Source organism: Oncorhynchus keta, chromosome 12, assembly GCF_023373465.1.
Source record: "Oncorhynchus keta strain PuntledgeMale-10-30-2019 chromosome 12, Oket_V2, whole genome shotgun sequence".
Classification (NCBI taxonomy): Eukaryota; Metazoa; Chordata; class Actinopteri; order Salmoniformes; family Salmonidae; genus Oncorhynchus; species Oncorhynchus keta.
Genome location: NC_068432.1, coordinates 38,868,746 through 38,890,067, shown reverse-complemented (window position 1 = coordinate 38,890,067; position 21,322 = coordinate 38,868,746). Strand labels below are relative to the sequence as shown.

General features: G+C 41.7%; 1 protein-coding gene across 6 annotated transcripts in view; it reads left to right on the top strand.

Annotated features, from left to right (window-relative positions):
• LOC118391605 (tetratricopeptide repeat protein 28-like) overlaps window positions 1–21,322 on the top strand; it is a 135,646-nt gene that overhangs the window by 76,433 nt on the left and 37,891 nt on the right. For all 6 annotated transcript variants that reach the window (XR_008060978.1, XM_052458217.1, XM_052458216.1 and 3 more), the window contains 5 exons: window positions 19,304–19,500; window positions 19,652–19,805; window positions 20,544–20,715; window positions 20,858–21,026; window positions 21,159–21,319. Coding sequence is in view for 5 of the 6 variants with exons in the window: in XM_052458217.1 (XP_052314177.1) it covers window positions 19,304–19,500; window positions 19,652–19,805; window positions 20,544–20,715; window positions 20,858–21,026; window positions 21,159–21,319 (853 nt within the window). In the remaining variant the exon portion in view is untranslated. The remainder of the gene's footprint in view (window positions 1–19,303; window positions 19,501–19,651; window positions 19,806–20,543; window positions 20,716–20,857; window positions 21,027–21,158; window positions 21,320–21,322) is intronic.

Below are 21,322 nucleotides of genomic sequence, written 5' to 3'. Positions count from 1 at the left end.
GTGCGTGTGTGTGTGTGTGTGTGTGTGTGTGTGTGTGTGTGTGTGTGTGTGTGTGTGTGTGTGTGTGTGTGTGTGTGTGTGTGTGTGTGTGTGTGTGTGTGTGTGTTTTACTCTATGCATGTGCAGGACTGCTGTAGAGATCTATTTTTCTTAGTCTCTCTCTCTCTCTAAAAAAAACATACATCACATCATTTGACCATGTGTTATTACTGCTTATTTATATAACATCTTTCAACTAATAAGGAACAGTTTATAAACGACTTAAATAGTTTTAAATCGTTCAAAGCACACCTTAATGATTGCTCCTGAGTGCCGCAGCGGTCTAAGGCACTGCATCTCAGTGCTAGAGGCGTCACTACAGACATCCTGGTTCGATTCCAGGCTGTATCACAATTGGCCGTGATTGGGAGTCCCATAGGGCGGCGCACAATTGGCCCAGCGTCGCATGGGTTTGGCTGGTGTAGGCCGTAATTGTAAATAAGAATTTGTTCTTAACTAACTTGCCTAGTTAAACAAAGGTTAAATCCATAAAAAAAAAGTGTTATCAGTTTAAAGTTATATTTTATGGAATCCATCTGACAGTTCATTAACAGCTCAAGTAGGTCATTGGCTAAAGGAGTCTAGTAGAACTCCTTAGTGGTTTGTGACTGGGCCATTTAAAGCTTCATTACCAACATTACCATGTTAGCAGGCTGAAGCTGGTTGGGGATTTGGTAATGTCTGAAGGCTTGCCCAACACCTAGATAACCTAGGACCGTATCAGCACAAAATATAGACACACACAAACACACTGACTGTTACACACTGACATCCCAGTGTGCAGAATAGGGGTGCAACTCTCCCTATAAGCTTCCAGTGCTGCCTCAGCCAAACAGACTGTTATAGGATCTCTTGTGACATTACTTCTAATCCGTTAACTGCTGGCTATCTCAGAGCTGCTGCTGGGGAATACTGGCCTTATCGCCACTAACATGCCCCCTGGCACCGTCAGGTGTGTGTGTGTGTGTGTGTGTGTGTGTGTGTGTGTGTGTGTGTGTGTGTGTGTGTGTGTGTGTGTGTGTGTGTGTGTGTGTGTGTGTGTGTGTGTGTGTGTGTGTGTGTGTGTGTGTGTGTGTGCGTGCGTGCGTGCACATGTTCTGGGAGGATGCCTGACCCCGGGGGGGTTAATGTGCACTAGTATTCCTGCAGACTCTGCAGGTTCCTCTGTAATCCTCTTATCTCTGCACCCCTGATGGGGCAGCTCTCCTTTTCCTAATACATACATACATACATACATACATACATACATACATACATACATACATACATACATACATACATACATACATACATACATACATACATACATACATACATACATACATACATGAACCCACACACACACACCTGAAAACGCTTACTTCTCTACATACACCATCACCATCCACATACCTCTTTAATGATAACATAGTCCTCTATTCCAAGAGTGTCAGTGTTTTAGCTGTTGGTTTTCAGGCAGGCTAGTTCAAGTCAGTCCGTAGAGCTCAGTGTGAGGTTCTGTCCTTGGTAGTGGAGAAAACATACACTGTCAGTGGGTTATGGGGTTACATTGGGGTTACATGGGGGATCACATTTCACGCTTACTGAATCAGGCTCTCACTCTCTCACTCACACACACACACAGACACAGACTAGATAACGTTGAGGACACAACGTTGGCCAACTTTCAGGTAGAATTATGTAGAACCATGGCCAGGTGTTTTGAGTAGGAGATGCTAACGGGAAACTTTTTTTAGTGTTTTAGTTTACTACCTTATGCTCATTGAGCGTGGGAATTGCACTCTACAAATGTATTATTCTAATAAAAATCACTCCATGCATCTATCTTTGCATTTGCAGACTAACAGTAAGACAGTTCCTGAGTAGTCTAGGTCTAGGAATAGATTAGGGAGGCCTAACAGTAAGATACAGTTCCTAATGTGATGAGTAGTCTAGGTCTAGGAATAGATTCAGGAGGCCTAACAGTAAGATACAGTTCCTAATGTGATGAGTAGTCTAGGTCTAGGAATAGATTTGGTAGGCCTAACAGTAAGATACAGTTCCTAATGTGATGAGTAGTCTAGGTCTAGGAATAGATTTAGGAGGCCTAACAGTAAGATACAGTTCCTCATGTGATGAGTAGTCTAGGAATAGATTAGGGAGGCCTAACAGTAAGATACAGTTCTTAATGTGATGAGTAGTCTAGGTCTAGGAATAGATTAGGGAGGCCTAACAGTAAGATACAGTTCTTAATGTGATGAGTAGTCTAGGAATAGATTCAGGAGGCCTAACAGTAAGATACATTTCCTAATGTGATGAGTAGTCTAGGTCTAGGAATAGATTAGGGAGGCCTAACAGTAAGATACAGTTCCTAATGTGATGAGTAGTCTAGGTCTAGGAATAGATTCAGGAGGCCTAACAGTAAGATACATTTCCTAATGTGATGAGTAGTCTAGGTCTAGGAATAGATTTAGGAGGCCTAACAGTAAGATACAGTTCCTCATGTGATGAGTAGTCTAGGAATAGATTTGGTAGGCCTAACAGTAAGATACAGTTCCTAATGTGATTGAGTAGTCTAGGTCTAGGAATAGATTAGGGAGGCCTAACAGTAAGATACAGTTCTTAATGTGATGGGTAGTCTAGGAATAGATTCAGGAGGCCTAACAGTAAGATACAGTTCCTAATGTGATTGAGTAGTCTAGGTCTAGGAATAGATTAGGGAGGCCTAACAGTAAGATACAGTTCTTAATGTGATGAGTAGTCTAGGAATAGATTCAGGAGGCCTAACAGTAAGATACATTTCCTAATGTGATGAGTAGTCTAGGTCTAGGAATAGATTAGGGAGGCCTAACAGTAAGATACAGTTCCTAATGTGATGAGTAGTCTAGGTCTAGGAATAGATTCAAGAGGCCGAACAGTAAGATACAGTTCCTAATATGATGAGTAGTCTAGGTCTAGGAATAGATTAGGGAGGCCTAACAATAAGATACAGTTCCTAATGTGATGAGTAGTCTAGGTCTAGGAATAGATAAGGGAGGCCTAACAGTAAGATACAGTTCCTAATATGATGAGTTGTCTAGGTCTAGGAATAGATTAGGGAGGCCTAACAGTAAGATACAGTTCCTAATGTGATGAGTAGTCTAGGAATAGATTTGGTAGGCCAAACAGTAAGATACAGTTCCTAATGTGATGAGTAGTCTAGGTCTAGGAATAGATTAGGGAGGCCTAACAGTAAGATACATTTCCTAATGTGATGAGTAGTCTAGGAATAGATTTGGTAGGCCTAACAGTAAGATACAGTTCCTAATGTGATGAGTAGTCTAGGTCTAGGAATAGATTAGGGAGGCCTAACAGTAAGATACAGTTCCTAATGTGATGAGTAGTCTAGGTCTAGGAATAGATTAGGGAGGCCTAACAATAAGATACAGTTCCTAATGTGATGAGTAGTCTAGGAATAGATTCGGTAGGCCTAACAGTAAGATACAGTTCCTAATGTGATGAGTAGTCTAGGTCTAGGAATAGATTAGGGAGGCCTAACAATAAGATACAGTTCCTAATGTGATGAGTAGTCTAGGAATAGATTCGGTAGGCCTAACAGTAAGATACAGTTCCTCATGTGATGAGTAGTCTAGGTCTAGGAATAGATTAGGGAGGCCTAACAATAAGATACAGTTCCTAATGTGATGAGTAGTCTAGGTCTAGGAATAGATTAAGGAGGCCTAACAGTAAGATACAGTTCCTAATATGATGAGTTGTCTAGGTCTAGGAATAGATTAGGGAGGCCTAACAGTAAGATACAGTTCCTAATGTGATGAGTAGTCTAGGTCTAGGAATAGACTTAGGAGGCCTAACAGTAAGATACAGTTCCTAATGTGATGAGTAGTCTAGGTCTAGGAATAGATTAGGGAGGCCTAACAATAAGATACAGTTCCTAATGTGATGAGTAGTCTAGGAATAGATTTGGTAGGCCTAACAGTAAGATACAGTTCCTAATGTGATGAGTAGTCTAGGAATAGATTTGGTAGGCCTAACAGTAAGATACAGTTCCTAATGTGATGAGTAGTCTAGGTCTAGGAATAGATTAGGGAGGCCTAACAGTAAGATACAGTTCCTAATATGATGAGTTGTCTAGGTCTAGGAATAGATTAGGGAGGCCTAACAGTAAGATACAGTTCCTAATGTGATGAGTAGTCTAGGTCTAGGAATAGACTTAGGAGGCCTAACAGTAAGATACAGTTCCTAATGTGATGAGTAGTCTAGGTCTAGGAATAGATTAGGGAGGCCTAACAATAAGATACAGTTCCTAATGTGATGAGTAGTCTAGGAATAGATTTGGTAGGCCTAACAGTAAGATACATTTCCTAATGTGATGAGTAGTCTAGGAATAGATTTGGTAGGCCTAACAGTAAGATACAGTTCTTACATTTACATTTACATTTAAGTCATTTAGCAGACGCTCTTATCCAGAGCGACTTACAAATTGTGATGAGTAGTCTAGGAATAGATTCAGGAGGCCTAACAGTAAGATACAGTTCCTAATGTGATTGAGTAGTCTAGGTCTAGGAATAGATTAGGGAGGCCTAACAGTAAGATACAGTTCTTAATGTGATGAGTAGTCTAGGAATAGATTCAGGAGGCCTAACAGTAAGATACATTTCCTAATGTGATGAGTAGTCTAGGTCTAGGAATAGATTAGGGAGGCCTAACAGTAAGATACAGTTCCTAATGTGATGAGTAGTCTAGGTCTAGGAATAGATTAGGGAGGCCTAACAGTAAGATACAGTTCCTAATGTGATGAGTAGTCTAGGTCTAGGAATAGATTCAGGAGGCCTAACAGTAAGATACATTTCCTAATGTGATGAGTAGTCTAGGTCTAGGAATAGATTTAGGAGGCCTAACAGTAAGATACAGTTCCTCATGTGATGAGTAGTCTAGGAATAGATTTGGTAGGCCTAACAGTAAGATACAGTTCCTAATGTGATTGAGTAGTCTAGGTCTAGGAATAGATTAGGGAGGCCTAACAGTAAGATACAGTTCTTAATGTGATGGGTAGTCTAGGAATAGATTCAGGAGGCCTAACAGTAAGATACAGTTCCTAATGTGATTGAGTAGTCTAGGTCTAGGAATAGATTAGGGAGGCCTAACAGTAAGATACAGTTCTTAATGTGATGAGTAGTCTAGGAATAGATTCAGGAGGCCTAACAGTAAGATACATTTCCTAATGTGATGAGTAGTCTAGGTCTAGGAATAGATTAGGGAGGCCTAACAGTAAGATACAGTTCCTAATGTGATGAGTAGTCTAGGTCTAGGAATAGATTAGGGAGGCCTAACAGTAAGATACAGTTCCTAATGTGATGAGTAGTCTAGGTCTAGGAATAGATTAGGGAGGCCTAACAGTAAGATACAGTTCCTAATGTGATGAGTAGTCTAGGAATAGATTTGGTAGGCCTAACAGTAAGATACAGTTCCTAATGTGATGAGTAGTCTAGGTCTAGGAATAGATTCAAGAGGCCGAACAGTAAGATACAGTTCCTAATATGATGAGTAGTCTAGGTCTAGGAATAGATTAGGGAGGCCTAACAATAAGATACAGTTCCTAATGTGATGAGTAGTCTAGGTCTAGGAATAGATAAGGGATGCCTAACAGTAAGATACAGTTCCTAATATGATGAGTTGTCTAGGTCTAGGAATAGATTAGGGAGGCCTAACAGTAAGATACAGTTCCTAATGTGATGAGTAGTCTAGGAATAGATTTGGTAGGCCAAACAGTAAGATACAGTTCCTAATGTGATGAGTAGTCTAGGTCTAGGAATAGATTAGGGAGGCCTAACAGTAAGATACATTTCCTAATGTGATGAGTAGTCTAGGAATAGATTTGGTAGGCCTAACAGTAAGATACAGTTCCTAATGTGATGAGTAGTCTAGGTCTAGGAATAGATTAGGGAGGCCTAACAGTAAGATACAGTTCCTAATGTGATGAGTAGTCTAGGTCTAGGAATAGATTAGGGAGGCCTAACAATAAGATACAGTTCCTAATGTGATGAGTAGTCTAGGAATAGATTCAGTAGGCCTAACAGTAAGATACAGTTCCTAATGTGATGAGTAGTCTAGGTCTAGGAATAGATTAGGGAGGCCTAACAATAAGATACAGTTCCTAATGTGATGAGTAGTCTAGGAATAGATTCGGTAGGCCTAACAGTAAGATACAGTTCCTCATGTGATGAGTAGTCTAGGTCTAGGAATAGATTAGGGAGGCCTAACAATAAGATACAGTTCCTAATGTGATGAGTAGTCTAGGTCTAGGAATAGATTCAGGAGGCCTAACAGTAAGATACAGTTCCTAATATGATGAGTTGTCTAGGTCTAGGAATAGATTAGGGAGGCCTAACAGTAAGATACAGTTCCTAATGTGATGAGTAGTCTAGGTCTAGGAATAGACTTAGGAGGCCTAACAGTAAGATACAGTTCCTAATGTGATGAGTAGTCTAGGTCTAGGAATAGATTAGGGAGGCCTAACAATAAGATACAGTTCCTAATGTGATGAGTAGTCTAGGAATAGATTTGGTAGGCCTAACAGTAAGATACAGTTCCTAATGTGATGAGTAGTCTAGGAATAGATTTGGTAGGCCTAACAGTAAGATACAGTTCCTAATGTGATGAGTAGTCTAGGTCTAGGAATAGATTAGGGAGGCCTAACAGTAAGATACAGTTCCTAATATGATGAGTTGTCTAGGTCTAGGAATAGATTAGGGAGGCCTAACAGTAAGATACAGTTCCTAATGTGATGAGTAGTCTAGGTCTAGGAATAGACTTAGGAGGCCTAACAGTAAGATACAGTTCCTAATGTGATGAGTAGTCTAGGTCTAGGAATAGATTAGGGAGGCCTAACAATAAGATACAGTTCCTAATGTGATGAGTAGTCTAGGAATAGATTTGGTAGGCCTAACAGTAAAATACAGTTCCTAATGTGATGAGTAGTCTAGGAATAGATTTGGTAGGCCTAACAGTAAGATACAGTTCTTACATTTACATTTACATTTAAGTCATTTAGCAGATGCTCTTATCCAGAGCGACTTACAAATTGTGATGAGTAGTCTAGGAATAGATTCAGGAGGCCTAACAGTAAGATACATTTCCTAATGTGATGAGTAGTCTAGGTCTAGGAATAGATTAGGGAGGCCTAACAGTAAGATACAGTTCCTAATGTGATGAGTAGTCTAGGTCTAGGAATAGATTCAGGAGGCCTAACAGTAAGATACATTTCCTAATGTGATGAGTAGTCTAGGTCTAGGAATAGATTTAGGAGGCCTAACAGTAAGATACAGTTCCTAATGTGATGAGTAGTCTAGGAATAGATTTGGTAGGCCTAACAGTAAGATACAGTTCCTAATGTGATGAGTAGTCTAGGTCTAGGAATAGATTAGGGAGGCCTAACAGTAAGATACAGTTCCTAATGTGATGAGTAGTCTAGGTCTAGGAATAGATTCAAGAGGCCGAACAGTAAGATACAGTTCCTAATATGATGAGTAGTCTAGGTTTAGGAATAGATTAGGGAGGCCTAACAGTAAGATACAGTTCCTAATGTGATGAGTAGTCTAGGTCTAGGAATAGATAAGGGAGGCCTAACAGTAAGATACAGTTCCTAATATGATGAGTTGTCTAGGTCTAGGAATAGATTAGGGAGGCCTATCAGTAAGATACAGTTCCTAATGTGATGAGTAGTCTAGGAATAGATTTGGTAGGCCAAACAGTAAGATACAGTTCCTAATGTGATGAGTAGTCTAGGTCTAGGAATAGATTAGGGAGGCCTAACAGTAAGATACATTTCCTAATGTGATGAGTAGTCTAGGAATAGATTTGGTAGGCCTAACAGTAAGATACAGTTCCTAATGTGATGAGTAGTCTAGGTCTAGGAATAGATTAGGGAGGCCTAACAGTAAGATACAGTTCCTAATGTGATGAGTAGTCTAGGTCTAGGAATAGATTAGGGAGGCCTAACAATAAGATACAGTTCCTAATGTGATGAGTAGTCTAGGAATAGATTCAGTAGGCCTAACAGTAAGATACAGTTCCTAATGTGATGAGTAGTCTAGGTCTAGGAATAGACTTAGGAGGCCTAACAGTAAGATACAGTTCCTAATGTGATGAGTAGTCTAGGAATAGATTCGGTAGGCCTAACAGTAAGATACAGTTCCTCATGTGATGAGTAGTCTAGGTCTAGGAATAGATTAGGGAGGCCTAACAATAAGATACAGTTCCTAATGTGATGAGTAGTCTAGGTCTAGGAATAGATTCAGGAGGCCTAACAGTAAGATACAGTTCCTAATATGATGAGTTGTCTAGGTCTAGGAATAGATTAGGAGGCCTAACAGTAAGATACAGTTCCTAATGTGATGAGTAGTCTAGGTCTAGGAATAGACTTAGGAGGCCTAACAGTAAGATACAGTTCCTAATGTGATGAGTAGTCTAGGTCTAGGAATAGATTAGGGAGGCCTAACAATAAGATACAGTTCCTAATGTGATGAGTAGTCTAGGAATAGATTTGGTAGGCCTAACAGTAAGATACAGTTCCTAATGTGATGAGTAGTCTAGGAATAGATTTGGTAGGCCTAACAGTAAGATATAATAATAATATCATAATATAATAATAATAATATATGCCATTTAGCAGACGCTTTTATCCAAAGCGACTTACAGTCATGTGTGCATACATTCTACGTATGGGTGGTCCCGGGATCGAACCCACTACCCTGGCGTTACAAGCGCCATGCTCTACCAACTGAGCTACAGAAGGACCTCATCCTAATATGATGAGTTGTCTAGGTCTAGGAATAGATTAGGGAGGCCTAACAGTAAGATACAGTTCCTAATGTGATGAGTAGTCTAGGTCTAGGAATAGACTTAGGAGGCCTAACAGTAAGATACAGTTCCTAATGTGATGAGTAGTCTAGGTCTAGGAATAGATTAGGGAGGCCTAACAATAAGATACAGTTCCTAATGTGATGAGTAGTCTAGGAATAGATTTGGTAGGCCTAACAGTAAAATACAGTTCCTAATGTGATGAGTAGTCTAGGAATAGATTTGGTAGGCCTAACAGTAAGATACAGTTCTTACATTTACATTTACATTTAAGTCATTTAGCAGACGCTCTTATCCAGAGCGACTTACAAATTGTGATGAGTAGTCTAGGAATAGATTCAGGAGGCCTAACAGTAAGATACATTTCCTAATGTGATGAGTAGTCTAGGTCTAGGAATAGATTAGGGAGGCCTAACAGTAAGATACAGTTCCTAATGTGATGAGTAGTCTAGGTCTAGGAATAGATTCAGGAGGCCTAACAGTAAGATACATTTCCTAATGTGATGAGTAGTCTAGGTCTAGGAATAGATTTAGGAGGCCTAACAGTAAGATACAGTTCCTAATGTGATGAGTAGTCTAGGAATAGATTTGGTAGGCCTAACAGTAAGATACAGTTCCTAATGTGATGAGTAGTCTAGGTCTAGGAATAGATTAGGAGGCCTAACAGTAAGATACAGTTCCTAATGTGATGAGTAGTCTAGGTCTAGGAATAGATTCAAGAGGCCGAACAGTAAGATACAGTTCCTAATATGATGAGTAGTCTAGGTTTAGGAATAGATTAGGGAGGCCTAACAGTAAGATACAGTTCCTAATGTGATGAGTAGTCTAGGTCTAGGAATAGATAAGGGAGGCCTAACAGTAAGATACAGTTCCTAATATGATGAGTTGTCTAGGTCTAGGAATAGATTAGGGAGGCCTATCAGTAAGATACAGTTCCTAATGTGATGAGTAGTCTAGGAATAGATTTGGTAGGCCAAACAGTAAGATACAGTTCCTAATGTGATGAGTAGTCTAGGTCTAGGAATAGATTAGGGAGGCCTAACAGTAAGATACATTTCCTAATGTGATGAGTAGTCTAGGAATAGATTTGGTAGGCCTAACAGTAAGATACAGTTCCTAATGTGATGAGTAGTCTAGGTCTAGGAATAGATTAGGAGGCCTAACAGTAAGATACAGTTCCTAATGTGATGAGTAGTCTAGGTCTAGGAATAGATTAGGGAGGCCTAACAATAAGATACAGTTCCTAATGTGATGAGTAGTCTAGGAATAGATTCAGTAGGCCTAACAGTAAGATACAGTTCCTAATGTGATGAGTAGTCTAGGTCTAGGAATAGATTAGGGAGGCCTAACAATAAGATACAGTTCCTAATGTGATGAGTAGTCTAGGAATAGATTCGGTAGGCCTAACAGTAAGATACAGTTCCTCATGTGATGAGTAGTCTAGGTCTAGGAATAGATTAGGGAGGCCTAACAATAAGATACAGTTCCTAATGTGATGAGTAGTCTAGGTCTAGGAATAGATTCAGGAGGCCTAACAGTAAGATACAGTTCCTAATATGATGAGTTGTCTAGGTCTAGGAATAGATTAGGGAGGCCTAACAGTAAGATACAGTTCCTAATGTGATGAGTAGTCTAGGTCTAGGAATAGACTTAGGAGGCCTAACAGTAAGATACAGTTCCTAATGTGATGAGTAGTCTAGGTCTAGGAATAGATTAGGGAGGCCTAACAATAAGATACAGTTCCTAATGTGATGAGTAGTCTAGGAATAGATTTGGTAGGCCTAACAGTAAGATACAGTTCCTAATGTGATGAGTAGTCTAGGAATAGATTTGGTAGGCCTAACAGTAAGATACAGTTCCTAATGTGATGAGTAGTCTAGGTCTAGGAATAGATTAGGGAGGCCTAACAGTAAGATACATTTCCTAATGTGATGAGTAGTCTAGGAATAGATTTGGTAGGCCTAACAGTAAGATACAGTTCCTAATGTGATGAGTAGTCTAGGTCTAGGAATAGATTAGGGAGGCCTAACAATAAGATACAGTTCCTAATGTGATGAGTAGTCTAGGTTTAGGTATAGATTCGGTAGGCCTAACAGTAAGATACAGTTCCTCATGTGATGAGTAGTCTAGGTCTAGGAATAGATTTGGGAGGCCTAACAGTAAGATACAGTTCCTAATGTGATGAGTAGTCTAGGAATAGATTAGGGAGGCCTAACAGTAAGATACAGTTCCTGAGTAGTCTAGGTCTAGGAATAGATTAGGGAGGCCTAACAATAAGATACAGTTCCTAATGTGATGAGTAGTCTAGGAATAGATTAGGGAGGCCTAACAGTAAGATACAGTTCCTAATGTGATGAGTTGTCTTGGAATAGATTTGGGAGGCCTAACAGTAAGATACAGTTCCTAATGTGATGAGTAGTCTAGGTCTAGGAATAGATTAGGGAGGCCTAACAGTAAGATACAGTTCCTAATGTGATGAGTAGTCTAGGTCTAGGAATAGATTCAGGAGGCCTAACAGTAAGATACAGTTACTAATGTGATGAGTTGTCTTGGAATAGATTTGGGAGGCCTAACAGTAAGATACAGTTCCTAATGTGATGAGTTGTCTAGGAATAGATTAGGGAGGCCTAACAGTAAGATACAGTTCCTAATGTGATGAGTTGTCTAGGTCTAGGAATAGATTAGGGAGGCCTAACAATAAGATACAGTTCCTAATGTGATGAGTAGTCTAGGTCTAGGAATAGATTAGGGAGGCCTAACAGTAAGATACAGTTCCTAATGTGATTAGTAGTCTAGGTCTAGGAATAGATTAGTGAGGCCTAACAGTAAGATACAGTTCCTAATGTGATGAGTAGTCTAGGAATAGATTTGGTAGGCCTTACAGTAAGATACAGTTCCTAATGTGATGAGTAGTCTAGGTCTAGGAATAGATTCAGGAGGCCTAACAGTAAGATACAGTTCCTAATGTGATGAGTAGTCTAGGAATAGATTAGGGAGGCCTAACAGTAAGATACAGTTCCTAATGTGATGAGTAGTCTAGGAATAGATTAGGGAGGCCTAACAGTAAGATACAGTTCCTAATGTGATGAGTAGTCTAGGAATAGATTAGGGAGGCCTAACAGTAAGATACAGTTCCTAATGTGATGAGTAGTCTAGGTCTAGGAATAAATTAGGGAGGCCTAACAGTAAGATACAGTTCCTAATGTGATGAGTTGTCTAGGTCTAGGAATAGATTAGGGAGGCCTAACAATAAGATACAGTTCCTAATGTGATGAGTACTCTAGGTCTTGGAATAGATTTGGGAGGCCTAACAGTAAGATACAGTTCCTAATGTGATGAGTTGTCTAGGAATAAATTAGGGAGGCCTAACAGTAAGATACAGTTCCTAATGTGATGAGTTGTCTAGGTCTAGGAATAGATTAGGGAGGCCTAACAATAAGATACAGTTCCTAATGTGATGAGTAGTCTAGGTCTAGGAATAGATTAGGGAGGCCTAACAGTAAGATACAGTTCCTAATGTGATGAGTAGTCTAGGTCTAGGAATAGATTAGGGAGGCCTAACAGTAAGATACAGTTCTTAATGTGATGAGTAGTCTAGGTCTAGGAATAGATTAGGGAGGCCTAACAGTAAGATACAGTTCCTAATGTGATGAGTAGTCTAGGTCTAGGAATAGATTAGGGAGGCCTAACAATAAGATACGGTTCCTAATGTGATGAGTAGTCTAGGTCTAGGAATAGATTTGGGAGGCCTAACAATAAGATACAGTTCCTAATGTGATGAATAGTCTAGGAATAGATTTGGTAGGCCTAACAGTAAGATACAGTTCCTAATGTGATGAGTAGTCTAGGTCTAGGAATAGATTAGGGAGGCCTAACAGTAAGATACAGTTCCTAATGTGATGAGTAGTCTAGGAATAGATTTGGTAGGCCTAACAGTAAGATACAGTTCCTAATGTGATGAGTAGTCTAGGTCTAGGAATAGATTAGGGAGGCCTAACAGTAAGATACATTTCCTAATGTGATGAGTAGTCTAGGAATAGATTTGGTAGGCCTAACAGTAAGATACAGTTCCTAATGTGATGAGTAGTCTAGGTCTAGGAATAGATTAGGGAGGCCTAACAGTAAGATACAGTTCCTAATGTGATGAGTAGTCTAGGTCTAGGAATAGATTAGGGAGGCCTAACAATAAGATACAGTTCCTAATGTGATGAGTAGTCTAGGAATAGATTCGGTAGGCCTAACAGTAAGATACAGTTCCTAATGTGATGAGTAGTCTAGGTCTAGGAATAGATTAGGGAGGCCTAACAATAACATACAGTTCCTCATGTGATGAGTAGTCTAGGAATAGATTAGGGAGGCCTAACAGTAAGATACAGTTCCTAATGTGATGAGTTGTCTAGGTCTAGGAATAGATTAGGGAGGCCTAACAATAAGATACAGTTCCTAATGTGATGAGTAGTCTAGGTCTAGGAATAGATTAGGGAGGCCTAACAGTAAGATACAGTTCCTAATGTGATGAGTAGTCTAGGTCTAGGAATAGATTAGTGAGGCCTAACAGTAAGATACAGTTCCTAATGTGATGAGTAGTCTAGGAATAGATTTGGTAGGCCTTACAGTAAGATACAGTTCATAATGTGATGAGTAGTCTAGGTTTAGGTATAGATTCGGTAGGCCTAACAGTAAGATACAGTTCCTAATGTGATGAGTAGTCTAGGTCTAGGAATAGATTCAGGAGGCCTAACAGTAAGATACAGTTCCTAATGTGATGAGTAGTCTAGGTCTAGGAATAGATTTGGGAGGCCTAACAGTAAGATACAGTTCCTAATGTGATGAGTAGTCTAGGAATAGATTAGGGAGGCCTAACAGTAAGATACAGTTCCTAATGTGATGAGTAGTCTAGGAATAGATTAGGGAGGCCTAACAGTAAGATACAGTTCCTAATGTGATGAGTAGTCTAGGAATAGATTAGGGAGGCCTAACAGTAAGATACAGTTCCTAATGTGATGAGTAGTCTAGGTCTAGGAATAGATTAGGGAGGCCTAACAGTAAGATACAGTTCCTAATGTGATGAGTTGTCTAGGTCTAGGAATAGATTAGGGAGGCCTAACAATAAGATACAGTTCCTAATGTGATGAGTAGTCTAGGTCTTGGAATAGATTTGGGAGGCCTAACAGTAAGATACAGTTCCTAATGTGATGAGTTGTCTAGGAATAGATTAGGGAGGCCTAACAGTAAGATACAGTTCCTAATGTGATGAGTTGTCTAGGTCTAGGAATAGATTAGGGAGGCCTAACAATAAGATACAGTTCCTAATGTGATGAGTAGTCTAGGTCTAGGAATAGATTAGGGAGGCCTAACAGTAAGATACAGTTCCTAATGTGATGAGTAGTCTAGGTCTAGGAATAGATTAGGGAGGCCTAACAGTAAGATACAGTTCTTAATGTGATGAGTAGTCTAGGTCTAGGAATAGATTAGGGAGGCCTAACAGTAAGATACAGTTCCTAATGTGATGAGTAGTCTAGGTCTAGGAATAGATTAGGGAGGCCTAACAATAAGATACGGTTCCTACTGTGATGAGTAGTCTAGGTCTAGGAATAGATTTGGGAGGCCTAACAGTAAGATACAGTTCCTAATGTGATGAGTAGTCTAGGAATAGATTTGGTAGGCCTAACAGTAAGATACAGTTCCTAATGTGATGAGTAGTCTAGGTCTAGGAATAGATTAGGGAGGCCTAACAATAAGATACAGTTCTTAATGTGATGAGTAGTCTAGGAATAGATTCGGTAGGCCTAACAGTAAGATACAGTTCCTAATGTGATGAGTAGTCTAGGTCTAGGAATAGATTAGGGAGGCCTAACAATAAGATACAGTTCCTAATGTGATGAGTAGTCTAGGAATAGATTCGGTAGGCCTAACAGTAAGATACAGTTCCCCATGTGATGAGTAGTCTAGGTCTAGGAATAGATTAGGGAGGCCTAACAATAAGATACAGTTCCTAATGTGATGAGTAGTCTAGGTCTAGGAATAGATTTGGTAGGCCTAACAGTAAGATACAGTTCCTAATGTGATGAGTAGTCCAGGTTTAGGAATAGATTCAGGAGGCCTATCAGTAAGATACAGTTCCTAATGTGATGAGTAGTCTATGTCTAGGAATAGATTTGGGAGGCCTAACAGTAAGATACAGTTCCTAATGTGATGAGTAGTCTAGGAATAGATTAGGGAGGCCTAACAGTAAGATACAGTTCCTAATGTGATGAGTAGTCTAGGAATAGATTAGGGAGGCCTAACAGTAAGATACAGTTCCTAATGTGATGAGTAGTCTAGGTCTAGGAATAGATTAGGGAGGCCTAACAGTAAGATACAGTTCCTAATGTGATGAGTTGTCTAGGTCTAGGAATAGATTAGGGAGGCCTAACAATAAGATACAGTTCCTAATGTGATGAGTAGTCTAGGTCTTGGAATAGATTTGGGGGCCTAACAGTAAGATACAGTTCCTAATGTGATGAGTTGTCTAGGAATAGATTAGGGAGGCCTAACAGTAAGATACAGTTCCTAATGTGATGAGTTGTCTAGGTCTAGGAATAGATTAGGGAGGCCTAACAATAAGATACAGTTCCTAATGTGATGAGTAGTCTAGGTCTAGGAATAGATTAGGGAGGCCTAACAGTAAGATACAGTTCCTAATGTGATGAGTAGTCTAGGTCTAGGAATAGATTAGGGAGGCCTAACAGTAAGATACAGTTCTTAATGTGATGAGGAATAGATTAGGGAGGCCTAGTCTAGGTCTAGGAATAGATTAGGGAGGCCTAACAGTAAGATACGGTTCCTAATGTGATGAGTAGTCTCGGTCTAGGAATAGATTAGGGAGGCCTAACAGTAAGATACAGTTCCTAATGTGATGAGTTGTCTAGGTCTAGGAATAGATTAGGGAGGCCTAACAATAAGATACAGTTCCTAATGTGATGAGTAGTCTAGGTCTAGGAATAGATTAGGGAGGCCTAACAGTAAGATACAGTTCCTAATGTGATGAGTAGTCTAGGTCTAGGAATAGATTAGGGAGGCCTAACAGTAAGATACAGTTCTTAATGTGATGAGTAGTCTAGGTCTAGGAATAGATTAGGGAGGCCTAACAGTAAGATACAGTTCCTAATGTGATGAGTAGTCTAGGTCTAGGAATAGATTTGGGAGGCCTAACAATAAGATACAGTTCCTAATGTGATGAGTAGTCTAGGAATAGATTTGGTAGGCCTAACAATAAGATACGGTCCTAATGTGATGAGTAGTCTAGGAATAGATTTGGTAGGCCTAACAGTAAGATACAGTTCCTAATGTGATGAGTAGTCTAGGTCTAGGAATAGATTCGGGAGGCCTAACAGTAGTAAATGTAGTCTCCTTTAATTTAGCACATGACTGTTTGTTTGTAAAAAATACCGTTCTGGACCAATCGCTGAGATCTGAGATCCGCGCCAGGGGTAAACGTTGCCCCTTTAAAAATGCATTTCATACAATTCCACATTAGAAAAAAAAACTGTGTACCACAAAAATGACTGAAATGAACTGAGATCAATAAAAATGGTAAAATCTAGGCCTACAGAAAGAGGGGAGACAGATTGTACAATATGAAGTCCATCTATCCTGGTGGAGGAAATTATAGTCCTTCAAAACTTGACTCACCCAATAATAAAGTAAGAGAACGATGGGATTCTGGGAATATGTGCATTTAACGGCATGGCAGATCCTCTCTGCTGGTCACTCAATATTGAGAAATGATTTTGGTAGCCTAACTACAAACAGATTACAATCTTTTCAACAGTTTGATTTCCAAGTGTTGCTGATTGCCGCTGGAACGCATACAGTTTGACACAGTTGGTGTGCACAAGGCTTAATGCCTCAATCAGACCGACAGTGTGTTTGCATCAATACAGCGTAATAAATTCTGCAGTCAAACTTTTTTCATTATGTAACCCAAAATGTATACTAGATATGTGTGCAAAAAAAGTTCACCATTCACCTTTTTCTCCTGTATCTGTCATGTCTACACATAGAATCTGATGCGTATGTTCCAACGTCACAGAACACACTGCAACTGTCTCTGCAACGCAATGCTGCAAGGCAAACACAGCGTTCCATTGGAAATAAATGTCTTTCTGGTGTTCCAAAACAAAATGATGCTGTCAGTCTGATCGAGGTGAAAGCCTAGGCTATGTACTGTGCTTATGATTTAAAACCATCCACACCTATTTGAAAAAATATTCATGACATTTCTATCTGCAACGTAACGTTTGTGTACTGAACATGTCCCAGTTCAGTCCCCTGCCCTGAACACCCACACGTCCAGGCTCATGTCACTCAGTGAAGAAGTTGATATCATCACCTGCAGCTTCATCTGTTTTTTGGGAGCTACCGCATCCAAAATACCACACAAGGCACGTTGTTTTACAAATTGTTGTTGTGCTTCTCTCAGGTTTATTCGTTTGTCGTTAGCTAGACAGCTCATTAATAAAATGCCCAATGTGTTTTTGGCGTGCACTGTCCCAGACTGCTCACTCTTGAGCTGAGTTGAGGTCATTAGCTGTTTAACTTGTTGTTGTCCTCAGCACCTAGCGAGCTCATTGAAACCATTCTAAAATGTTAAATAGTCCAATCATCATAAACGTACATTACTTGTAAGTGTGTTACAGGGGTCTACTTAGCAAACTGAACTCTGTGATTAGGGTTGTGGGGCATAATTAGGGCAGCGTTGTGTGTAAGCTATTTCATGTGCGAGTCAGGTACGTTTTAATATGTATCCCTCTTATAGACGATCTCTCCCTTTTTAACACACTTGTACAGCACACAACACTGGCTCTTTCTCAGTTCCATCACATTTTCTCTCCAGTTGTCCAGAGAGGATGACAGCCTGTCTCCTCCCCCTGGAGGATGATGACCTGTTATGTCCCATCTGCTGTGAGAACTTTACAGACTACTTTACAGTCAACCTCCACTGCAGCCACAGCTTCTGCAGAATCTGCCTGGAGGACACCTGCGAGACAGGCTCCAACACCCTAAACACACTCCGAGGGCCTACACACTTAGCCTCTACTGCCACCCCACATAGCCTGGTTCCTCTCTAGGTTTCTTCCTAGGTTTTGGCCTTTCTAGGGAGTTTTTCCTAGCCACCGTGCTTCTACACCTGCATTGCTTGCTGTTTGGGATTTTAGGCTGGGTTTCTGTACAGCACTTTGAGATATCAGCTGATGTACGAAGGGCTATATAAATACATTTGATTTGATTTGATGAGTTTGCATGTGTGGAGTGTGTGCCTGAGCATGCAGGCCACCGTTTCTTTGGAGAAGGCTGCTACCCAATGGAGGGAGGAGCACAGGACTCCACTGAAGGCCCCCTACAGGATAAAATGTCTGTCTTCGACAAGACCAAATCCACCGGGGAGAAAATGGTGTATCGCATCGGGGTGCAGGCCCAGCAAACCGAGACAAGGATAGAAGAGGATTTTGAGTGTTTGCAAATTCTGTAATTGTATTTAGCTAATTTTGAACCTTTTAACTTCTTTCACAAGTCTGTTGAGCTGCAGATCAGAACCTACTCTGTTAAAAGAGAATGGCTGCAGTGCCATTGATTAGTCCAACATTGATAGATCATTCAAGCTTTCAATGTCAAATGTTCCTGGCAGGAAATTCGTTTGAATAAAGATTTTGGGATAAGTAACCAACCATTGATATATTATTGACAGACATGTTTTTGTACTTTAGAAAGGCATTGAAAATGTTATGGTACCCTTTGCCTCTTGTTACATCAGGGCTGTGTTCAGGATGAAAGAACGTTTCTCCACTCAGAATGCCAAGCTAGCTTAGCCCATCTCATGCTCCATTCCATTTTCAACTGACCCTCTAGCCTACAAACACACACACACACACACACATATTGGATCAGACGGAGAGACATCAGGGCCATGTATTAATGATCCATCTGCTGTCTCGACACCCCCTACCTCTCTCTCTCTCTTCCATATGTCTCTCCTCCACCTTTACTCCCTCTTTCATTCCTCCCTCCCTTGTCCTGTTTGATGCAGATACTCTAGCTCTGATACCCCCCCCCCCCACACACACACACACACACACACACACACACACACACACACACACACACACACACACACACACACACACACACACACACACACACACACACACACACACACACACACACACACTCGGACATGGGTGTATTCAGGGATATGAAACGCTTTGAAAGTTGCAGATAGAAATGAACCAACATGATTCACTGTTAGATGTTCTGTCCTTCTGAACGTGCCCAGCATCTGTGTCAGACGGTTGGCTGTGATCCTAATCGGTCATCCTCATGTCTGATCTCTAATCTCTGCTTATCCGTCACTCACTTTCACTCCAATGGACTGCCTCTCTCTCAGGTATAATCCATCAGATGAAGGGGGAGTACGATGCAGCGTTGAAGCTCCACAATGCCCACCTGTGTTTGGTCCAGGAGCTGGGGGACTATGCTGCTCAGGGCAGGGCCTATGGGAACATGGGCAATGCATTCAACGCTCTGGGGATGTACGACCAGGCTGTGCGCTACCACCGGCAGGAGCTGCACATATCACTAGAGGTGAGGATATACACGTGAACACACATACACATGAACGAACACACACACAGAGAGCCCTGGGGATGTACGACCAGGCTGCACGCTATCATAGGTGTCAGATATCACCGAAGGCAGACACACACCTGGTATTGACCTTTCTTTCCTCTCCCAGGTGAATGACCGGCCCTCCCAGGCCTCTACCCATGGTAACCTGGCTGTAGCCTATCAGGCTCTGGGCGCTCACGACCGGGCTCTCCAGCACTACCTGCACCACCTGACCATCGCACGCGAACTACGAGACACACAGAGCACAGCCAGGGCACTAGGTAACAGACAGACAGGTCACGACCAGGGCACTAGGTAACAGACAGACAGAGCACGACCAGGGCACTAGGTAACAGACAGACAGCACGACCAGGGCACTAGGTAACATACAGACAGAGCATGCCCAGGGCACTAGGTAACAGACAGACAGAGCACGACCAGGGCACCAGATAACAGACAGACAGAGCACGACCAAGGCACTAGGTAACAAACAGACAGAGCACGACCAGGGCACTAGGTAACAGACAGACAGAGCACGACCAGGGTACTAGGTAACAGACAGACAGAGCAGGACCAGTGCACTAGGTAACAGACAGACAGAGCACGACCAGGGTACTAGGTAACAGACAGACAGAGCACGACCAGGGCACTAGGTAACAGACAGACAGAGCACGACCAGGGTACTAGGTAACAGACAGACAGAGCACGACCAGTGCACTAGGTAACAGACAGACAGAGCACGACCAGGGTACTAGGTAACAGACAGACAGAGCACGACCAGGGCACTAGGTAACAGACGGACAGAGCACGACCAGGGTACTAGGTAACAGACAGACAGAGCACGACCAGGGCACTAGGTAACAGACAGACAGAGCACGACCAGGGCACTAGGTAACAGACAGACAGAGCACGACCAGGGCACTAGGTAACCGAGACAGGGGGTCAAACCAACAAATGAAGAATTGAAATATACTTTATTGATTCCTAAAGGTAAAGTGTGTGTGTGTGTGTGTGTGTAGGTAACCTGGGTAACTTCCACTGCTGTAGAGGGGAGTATGTCCAGGCGGTTCCCTACTACCAGCAGTACCTGACCCTGTCACCCCAGCTACAGGACCTGGAGGAAGAGGGCAAGGTCTGCCACAACCTGGCCTACACACACTACTGCCTGGGACAGTACAGAGAGTCCGTCAGGTAGCAGACACACTCCATCCATCTGTATGTATAATAATAGCTCTTAAAGATTGTCCTGACCTCTCCAACTAAATACAGAAAGTTGTCGACTTTGAAAAGGAAATGAGGAAGGAAACACACCTTTTCTTCTTTCTCCTAACAGGTATTATGAACAGGACCTGGCCCTGGCGAAAGACCTGGGGGATAAGTTGTCCCAGGCTAAAGCCTACTGTAACCTGGGTCTGGCCTACAAAGCCCTGGGGGAATACAACAAGGCTGAGGACTGTCAGAGATACCTGCTGTCCCTGGCTCAGGCTCTCAACAACACACAGGTGCAGATAGTAACTAGCACAACTGGTATTGGTGGAATGGGTCGTTAAGGGGTCAGCATGTGTGCTGGAGGGGACTTGGCAGGGGTGGTGAGATTCTACATTAAAACAATGTGTATGTGCGTTTGTGTCCAGGCTGTGTTCCGTGCCCTGGGGAACCTGGGGGATGTGTGTGTGTGTCGGGTTGACGTGGCCGGGGCGGTGAGGTTCTACCAGCAGCAGCTCACCCTGGCTCAGGAGGTCAAAGGCCACAAAATGGAGGCCGACGCATACTCAGCGCTAGGCTCCGCCCACAGGTA